Source organism: Malaclemys terrapin, chromosome 1, assembly GCF_027887155.1.
Source record: "Malaclemys terrapin pileata isolate rMalTer1 chromosome 1, rMalTer1.hap1, whole genome shotgun sequence".
Taxonomy (NCBI): Eukaryota; Metazoa; Chordata; order Testudines; family Emydidae; genus Malaclemys; species Malaclemys terrapin.
The window spans coordinates 348,139,324-348,148,746 of NC_071505.1; the positions used below are offsets into that span (position 1 = coordinate 348,139,324).

The 9,423-nt window shown below is 50.7% G+C and overlaps 1 protein-coding gene across 1 annotated transcript; it reads right to left on the reverse strand.

Moving 5' to 3' along the window:
* Nucleotides 1-7,012: 7,012 nt before the first annotated feature.
* On the reverse strand, nucleotides 7,013-8,062 carry LOC128844131 (olfactory receptor 51G2-like). The gene has a single exon (XM_054041593.1). It carries the CDS (start codon nucleotides 8,060-8,062, stop codon nucleotides 7,013-7,015), a length of 1,050 nt encoding a protein of 349 aa, XP_053897568.1.
* Nucleotides 8,063-9,423: the final 1,361 nt, after the last annotated feature.

The window sequence follows — 9,423 nt, forward strand, 5'->3', positions numbered from 1 at the left end:
AGAATCAGTTCATCACCCTTCTCCAGGTACTGCCACCTTTTCCATCCTGGACCCTTCCAATTGAGATGAGATGACATACTGATTACCACTCTATAGGGAGAGGTTCAGATGGGATCTAAGGCTTGGAGCAATGGGAGGGTGGCTGTCCCCACTAGCTGGTGTGGGAGGGCAGGGCACTGGGGGAAGGAGACCAAGGCAGGCAGCAGCATTTACAAAGTGTCTGTTTTCACGGAGAGCCAGGGGTCCGGTGGGATGTTGGCCCATAAAGAGCCTTGTCAGTGGCTGCTCCGACCTCAGAATTTCTGTTGATACGATCAATAAAGAGAAGGGATGTGGATGTTGTTTCCCATTACACCTGGCCTGTCACTGTTCTGTCTCTGGTTAAACATCCATGGGCCAGGAAAAAAACCTGCAGATCTGTTCTGGAGTCACAGTCCAGGCCCTTCCTTAGTGCTTTGGGTGCTGCGTGATCCATGGGGGCTGCACCAGTGGTGGATAGGGGCTATTCAAGGAGCACAGTCACCCACCATTTCCCTATACTCTTAGCCAGTTACTTGTGACTGAGTTGTTTCAGAGATATGATTAACACAGGGGATCCAGGAAAAGCCATTCAGGCAACACCCCCTCCCCCCATTGACAGCTCTGCCCACAGCACACCTGCTGAGCTCATTCCCCACCAAGGCAGGGCAGTGTGTAACTGAGGGTCTGAACCACAGGAATCCTGGGAAGAGACTCAGGTCCATATTTCCTTCTCCTCCCCTCGGTTTGTGCTGCCCCAACTGCTTCTAAAGGGGTGGAAATGGTCCTCAGCCCCTTCACAGAGGCACAGCTAGCTCCTATCCCAGCCCAGCCTGTTCAATGTAGGGTGACCACCTAGTCAAGAGACAAAAACTGGATACACGCAGAAGCCACTTCCCCTCGGTGATCCTGCCCCATCCCTTTTTCTTCCTCTTTGAGACCCTACACTCTGCTCCTCCTCTTCCCCTGAGGCCCCTCCCTCTGCCCCATCTCTTCCCTCAAGACTAGTGTGACAGGTTCGGTCACAGAGATCCCCTTGGGACTGTCACCCGATGTGCTGAAATTACCCCCGAGCCAGTTTTCCCTGCCAGCTTGGGATCTCCAGAACCCTGCCTTGTTCAGCCAGACACACTAGCCTGCTGCAACGCAGACCCGGGGTCTGGGCCATGCTCCCAAAGCTGCAGGTTTTACCTGAAAACTGCTCAGCAGGTTACCTGTCTCCACCACCCAGACACCCAGTTCCCAATGGAATTCAAACCCCAAATAAGTCTGTTTTACTCTGTATAATGCTTATACAGGGTAAATTCATAAATTGTCCATCCCCTATAACACTGATAGAGAGATATGCACAGCTGTTTGCTCCCCCGGGTATTAATCACTTACACTGGGTTTATTAACAAACAAAAGTGATTTTATTAAGCATAAAAAGTAGGATTTAAGTGGTTTTGAGTAATAACAGACAGAACAAAATAAGTCACAAAAGCAAAATATAACAAATTCGCAAGTCTAAACCTAATACTTTAAGAAACTGATTACAGGTAATATCTCACCCTCAGAGATGTTCCAATAAGCTTACTTTACAGACTGGACTATTTTCTACTCAGGGCCCAATCCTTTCTTTCTTAGTTCTTAGTTCCAGCACACATCTTAGGTGATAAACGGGTTTTCTCATGACTGGAAGCCTCCTTTGTCCTGCTCCACCCCCTTTTATATCTTTGGCACAAGGCAGGAACCTTTTGTCTGTGCTTGTCCCCACCCCTGCCTCTTCCATGGAAAAGTACGAGGATTAAGATGGATTCCAGTATCATGTGACATGGTCACATGTCTCTGAGACCTCTAGTCTCGATTCCTCCTGGGCTGGCCCTCATGTACACAGGAAGGCTTGCAAGTATACAGAGCCATTCACAGTTCATTGATTTCTGAAGCACCCTTAATGGCTTCCACTTAATATGTTTACATCAGTGATACAGGTTTATATCTCATTCTCCTAACTCCAGACATAGAACTAATACATGCAAACCAATGGGATGAACACACTTAGTAGATTGCAAGCTTTCTAATGACACCATACAAGAGACCTTTTGCACAAAGCATATTCCAGTTACATCATATTCATATTCATAAGCATATTTTCATAAAACATATGGAGTGCAACATCACATCCTGCAATGTCACAACTACACCCTGTGCTCCTCTTCCTTATCCAAGACTGCAGCCCCACTCCAGGCTAGAAGGTAGAGCTGGACCATGGCAACAGCTGCCTAGGGAGCCAGAGCCACTGTGAGGCGCCCCAGACTCTCCACCTGCCCTGGGCAGGGGGCTGGGAGGCCCAAGAGAAGCCCTCAGCCTGTTTCCCCACCCACGGGATGCATCCCAGAGAAGATGGAGAATTGCAACTCCCCAAAGCGGCTTGGGCTGCAGGGCAGCTCTTACCATAGCCTGCCTCGATGGAAGTAGAGGAGCAGGGGGAAGGGCCTAGTGGGAAGAGATGGGGAGGTGGCAGGGCCTCATGAGAAAAGGAGGAGAGGGGGTGCGGCAAGTCTGAACCATGCTGACCCTAGGAAGCAGGGTGGTGGTGGGTTCTTGAGTAAAGGAGGAGGATGGGCCCAGTGGGTAGCAGAGTCTGTGTTTTGGAGAAGACTGAATAAATGCGACCCCACAAAGGGGGTTCTTCTTTTAAGTATCCCAAGGGGAGAGTAAGTTATTTCAAGGACCTTAGATGGAAGGCACCTATAGGGCTACCTCAGGTCCCAACGGGGCTTTTGGGGTAAGCTGTTGTCTGCAGAGACTTGGCCAAAGTGTGCTCTATTCTTGGAAGCCATTACCACCAGGTGGAGATCAGCCCAGCATGCAGGCTGCTCTAAACCCCGCTGAGGCAGGGGGAGAAAAGGCCAGAGAATCAAACCTCTGTAACTGGCTCCTTGCATCCCCACTCTCTGCAGCTCAGGGATGAGCTTTGCTGACACAGCAGAGAATCCAGACAGGCCTGTCACCACTCAGATAGCTGGAAGCCTGGCCCTGTAGTCTGGGCATAGCTCTGTGACTCAAGAGAGCTGGGTTTGATTTCCTTCCCCTGTGTGACCATGGGAAAGCCATTGGCTGTCTCTGAGCTTCTGCACAGGTGAATAATAGCCCTTCCCTGCCTCACAGCAGTGGCGGGAGGATAAATAAATTCAAAGTGCTCTGAGATCCTAAGATTAAGGTTATGTCAGAGTTCCACAGAGCAATGTCCCTGACATTTGTGTATGAAAGGCCTCTTACCACAGCCTCTCATGACAGCTGCCTTCTGGGAAACCCTGTGACTCCAGCACCTTGGTGTCTGTGGGGGATGTCGGGGAGTGACAATAAGGGGTAGGTAGTGGTTTTATGAGGGAAGCGTTGGAGCATCATTGGGATGCTGGGAGTTTCAGCACAGTCACCGGACCGGTGTTTCCAAGCCATTGAGGTGGAATAGGTCTAATTGACAAGCAAAGAAGGAAAGGATTTCTGAGGGGATGTTGGGTCTAACTGCCAAACAATGGAACAACAGCCATGGGGGTATCATCTGAGACATCCTGCTGGCAGAAAGCATTCTGAGGGAAAAGGTCATCTCCACACCTTGGCTCAGTAACATGGAGATGGCTGAGCACTATGGTGACTGGGCCCAGGCTCACACACGTTTCAGCAAAGGCTGCTTCCACAAGAAAGGAGAAAACAGATTGGAAGATCCTGTAACAATCCTGATTCTTCTTGGCCAGTGTCTACCCTGGTTGAGTGCCTGTCAGCATTCAGAGGAGCAACTTGTTCAAGTTGTATCCACGATAACGATCCACTCAAGCCAATGATTCATAGAGTCATCGAGTTTAAGGCCAGAAGGAGCCATTAGATCATCTGGTTCAGATGTTGTCAAACGGGGCTGTGGGCCAGGCTGGGATGTGTGTGGAAGTATTGAGGGGAGGGGAGTTAGAAACTTTAGAGAAAAATCTTTCTGTGCACGTTTTACCCACAGCAATGAATAACTAGCCAAGCTGATTCCTCCAGACTGATCCGGTCCTCAGACGGTGCTGTGGATTTGACTCTAAATGGCGCTGTGCATTTTGATGGATTTCGGTTAAGCTTGCACAACATGATAAAAAATAGTTGCTGTCTGTACGTGGATCCATTTGCTAGGGTGCTGTGTGCACATTTCCTTGTAAACACCGCGGAGGAAGGAGAGCTCGGCAGGCAGTGGCATTTACAAAGTGATTGTGTTTGTGAAGAGCCAGTGGGATGCTGGCTCTAAAGAGCCATATTGCTGGCTGCTCAGACTTCAGAATTCCCGTTGACACCATTAATAAAGAGAAGGGACGTGGATGTCGGTTCCCTTGCACATGGCCTGTCCCTGCCCCATCTCTGGTTAACAGATCTACGGGCTGTGAAAAAAGTTGCACAGCTTTTCTGCAATTGCAGTCCTGGCTCCTCCTGAGCGCTCTGGGTGCTGCGTGATCCAGGGGGGCTGCAGCAGCCATGGACGGACACCCCCCTTCCCCTACACCCTCAGCAGTGTGCCTGTGACTGAGTCGTGTCAGAGACGTGACTAATGCAGGAGTCCCATGAGCGGCCATTCAGGCAGCCCCTGCCCCTGCATTGATGGCTGAGCACACCGCACACCTGGTAAGCCCAGAGCTGTGTGTGTGAGTGCACAGGAGTCCTGGAAAGAGACTCAGGCCCAGATTCTTTCCCCCTCGCCTCCCTTTGTACTGCCCCAGTAACCCAAAGGTTTGGAAATGACCTCAACTCCTCCCTCGAGGCCTGGCTCGTTCCTATGCCAGCTCAGCCCATTCGGAGTAGGATGACCACCTTTTCAAAAGACACATGGAGGAGCCCTGTCCCCCCTCAGTGGCACCACCCTGCCTCTCTTCTTCCACCTGAGGCCCCACCCCCTGCTCCTTCTCTTCCTCCATGGCCCCAACCCTACCCAGGCTGGAAGCTGGAGCCTTGCCATGGCAAGAGATATCCAGAGAGTCCTGATGTTTCACTTCCCTGGGCAGGAGGGCGAGGGGACACGAGAGCATCCCCTAGTCCGTGTTCCCACCCACCAGCACACGCCATACATTGAAGGTAGCGATTCCGGGGCTCCCCACAGTGACCTGAGGCCTGAGGTAAAGAGGAGGAAAAGGGGGAAGGGCCTCAGGAGAAGGGGAGGAACAGGGGGTGGCTGGATCTAAGGGGAAAATGAGCAGGGGATGTGGCAAGCCTGAACCAATGCAGACCCCAACAAGGAGGTCGTGGGGAACTCCTGAGTAAAGGAGGACGATGGAGCTGGAGGGTAGGAGAGGCACCTGAGTCACAGAGCAGTGCCCGGACCACAGGTCCAGCCTTCCAGCTATCTGAGTGGTGACAGTCCCGGCTGCATTCTCTTCTGTGCCAGAAGAGCTCCCCACTGTGCTACACAGAGCGGGGATGGCAAGGAGACAGTTACAGTGATTGATTCACTGGCCTGTTCTCCCCCCTGCATCAGGGGAGTTTAGAGCAGCCTGGGGGCTGGGCTGACCTCTGCCCAGTGGTAACGGCTTCCAAGAGCACAACCCACTCTGGCCACATCCCAGCAGATGGGTGTCACCCCAGAGTGCCCCCTTGGGGCCTGAGGTGGCCCTGCACATGCCCTGCCCTTCCGTCTAAGCTCCTTGCAATGACTTACTCTCAGCCTGGAATACTTGAAAGCCCCCTTTGTGGGGTCACATTAATTCAGTCTTCTCCAAAACACAGGCTCTCCTACCCTACAGCCCCATCCTCCTCCTTTACTGAGGAGCCCTCCCACACCCACCCTGCTTGCTGGGGTCAGCGTTGGTTCAGGCTTGCCACACCCACTACCCCATCTCTTTTCCTGAGGCCCTACCCCATCCCTTATCAGAAGGCCCTTCCCCTTGTTCCTCCTCTTCCCCTGAGGCTCCAGCCCCAAGCCACATCAGAGCTAGACTGTGGTAAGAGCTGCTCCGGGAGCCCAGGCCCCTGTGGGGAGCCCCGGGCTCTCCACCTTTCCTGGATTTTAAGTTCTGGAGTGTGGGGACACAGGCTGGGGTCTTTCCTTCAGTCCCCCAGTGAACTGCCCAGGGCAGGTGGAGGGTTTTGGTTTCTCAGAGTGGCTCTAGATCCTGGCAACTCTCACCATGTCACAGCTCTGACTTCTGGTCTGGAGAGGGTGCAGAGCCTTCACCAGTGAGGAGGACCAGGGGGTGGGGTCTTGGTGGAAGAGATGGGGCGGGGGAAGGGATCCTCGTGGGAAGAGGAAGAGTAGAGAGGCAGTGGGGATGGTGCTCCTGCATGTGTCTCGCTTTTGCCTTTTGAAAAGATGGTCACTCTACGCAGAATGGGCTGGGCTGGGATTGGAGCTAGAGGTGCCTCTGCGGGGGAGTTGAGGACCATTTCCAACCATTTTCAGTGCAGCACAAATGGATGGCGGGAAAAGGGAATCTGGGCCTGAGTCTCTTTCCAGGACTCGTGTGTGTCAGACCCTCACTCACACACGCAGCTCTGCTCTGCCTCGGTGAGGAGGGGGCTAAGCACGTGTGTGGTGTGCAGAGCCATCAATGGGGCCGGGGGGCCTGAATAGCTTCTCCTGGGTCTCCTCCATGAATCACGCATCGGACACGACTCAATCACTAGCACCTGGCTGAGGAGGTAGGGGAAGGATGGGTGACCGTTCCCTTTCAATAGCCCCTGTCCACAGCTGGTGCAGTGCTCATGGATCACGCCGCACCCAGAGGGTTTGGGAATCACCAGGACGGTGACTACAGAACAGCTCTGCAGCTTTTTTCATGGCCCATTGATATTTGACTAAAGACAACAGGACAGTGACCGGCCAGGTGTAATGGGAAACAACACCCACCTCCCTTCGCTTTACTGAATGTATCGGCAGGAATTCTGAGGTCAGAGCAGCCACCGATTCAGATGTTTATGGGCCAACATGCAACCAGTCCCCTGGCTCTCCACAAACACAGTCACTTTGTAAATTCTGCTGCTGCTTTGGTCTCTTTCACCCAGTGCACTGTCCTCCCTCACCAGGCCCTGTCCAATTGCTCCAGGCCTTAGACCCTGTCTGAACTTCTCTTCTTTCACCAGCGCTGGAGCCAGTTGATGAACTGACTCTTTGCTTTTTGAATGCCTTGATTATCCTCGTACGAAGGAGTTTGCTTTTCAAGCTGTACACAATTGGGTTCATCATGAGCGGGACCAGCAAATAGATGTAGCCCATGAGAATCTGAAGCAAGGGAGAAGAGCTATTCCCGAATCTCTGTACTACAGACAAGCCAATCCCTGGTATGTAGAAGAGGAGGACAGCACAGAGGTGGGAGACACAGGTGCTCAGTGCCCGAACGCACTCCACATGAGATGCAATGCTCAGCACTGTTTTCAGAATCATCACGTACGATAGGAGGATGAGCAGCGAGTCCAACAACACTGTGGAGATTGTGACAAACAAGCCATAGATGCTGTTGACTCTGATATCCGAACAAGCCATCTTCATGACCTCTTGGTGCAGGCAGTAGGAATGGGAGAGGACATTGGCTTGACAATATTGGAACCGTTTCAGGAGAAAGGGCAGTGGGAATACTACGACCACCCCTCTTAGCACACACACCAGTCCCATCTTGACTATTCTCGGTGGGGTTAAGATGGAAGCATATCTCAGTGGGTTAGAGATCGCGATGAAGCGGTCAAAGGCCATCAACAAGAGCACAGAGGATTCAATGAATGTGAGTGAGTGGATGAAGAAGAGCTGGGCAAAACAAGCATGAAGACTGATCTCCCTAGAGTTAAACAAGAATATCCCCAGTGTTGTTGGCATGGTGGCTATCGATAAGCCAAGGTCTGTGACGGCCAACATGGAAAGGAAAATGTACATGGGCTCATGGAGGCTTGGATCTGTTTTTATAATGAACAGAATGACTGAATTTCCTACTATAGAAATAACATACATGAAGCAGAAGGGGATAGAGATCCAGAGATAGACGTCTTCCTGCCCATGTATCCCAGTGAGAAGGAACACTGCAGAGCTGAATTTAGTGTCATTAATAGCTGACATACCGTACTGGGAAGTCCGAGTAGTTTTGAACCTTTACTCCTGAAAGGAAAAACAAGACGAGACTAGATGATATTTAACAAGACATTTTTCTGCTCTCAGTGCAACTCTAGAGAGTCCCAGGAGCTCAAGGAAGATCAGCAAACACTTAATCTTGGATTTACACCACATATAAGAAGATAGCTATTCCCAGACTGGATCAGACCTGCAGTCCATCTAGCCCAGTATCCATTGGCCAGTTCCAGATGCTTCAGAGGAAGCCAGATGAAGCCCTGCAATAGAAAGCTATGAGATAACCTGCTCCCGGGGAATATTTTCCCCTGACACAAACTAATTACACATATTTTGTTGTGTTAATCAGGAAGGTTTATAGTCTTTCCAAAACTTTTTAAAACAGTCCTCACTAATGTAATTGGATTTTCTGGTTACCCACATAAACATACAGTTCCTCTTCGAATCCTACTAAACTCTTGGCCGCATTGATAACTTGTGACTGGGAGTTCCACAGTCTCCTTTATCCCCATATGATTTTACAGTTGTGACCTTCCCGCAGACACCTTTTCTGACCCTCCACTTCTGAGTAGCCCATTGTATCATGCAATGAAAAGTGCATGGTGAAATCTGTCATTGTACTTATCTGCCCTGCATTGAAGCTATTTATAAAAATGGTTAATTGCCTCATTATATATTTTTTTTATTTTCTCCACTCCTGAGAGTCCAAATTATGCCACTGCCTCTCTGCAGCACAATTCTCAGGGTCAGGTTCTGATTTTAATAACAGTGACTTCAACTGCGTCACTCCAGATTTACATGTGTAAATTCAATCAGAACCAGGCTCTATTAACTTTCCTTTACCAAATGCTCCCGGTGATACACTCTGACCCCCAAGAATCCCTCCAAGAGGAGCTGAAGTGCTTTGCCCGGCCAGCGTTGACTGAATCCAGAGAGTCCAATCATCCCACAGGCTCCACTTCATCCTCACAGGACCTGCATCCTCTCCCCATGCAAGGTATGTAGATATCTGGCAAGTTACAAGCTAACACAGACAGTTACTTCAGCTGGACGGGGGAGGCATCACAAATGGGTGAATAGTGCAAACACTAGGTTTGCACTAATATCCATCTGAGTGTCCTAGTTACTTCAACCACACCCGTGTAAGTGATACTGTGCGTAAGTTACATACAACCCCATTACACTCCCCTTTCCTACACCTCAGCTCTACACTTTGATGAAACAAAGACCAGCGGTTCTATTGTCTCATGACATTTAGGAAAGTCTTGCACAGGTATTGCAGAGGGATTGAGTGCGAGATTAGAGATTGCTACCATGGAGGTCCTGGATTTCATTCTCAGAAATGGTTCCCA

Excerpts from the sequence above, each read along its gene's own strand:
- LOC128844131 (XM_054041593.1), bottom strand. The coding sequence starts at position 8,062 with ATGTCAGCTATTAATGACACTAAATTCAGCTCTGCAGTGTTCCTTCTC.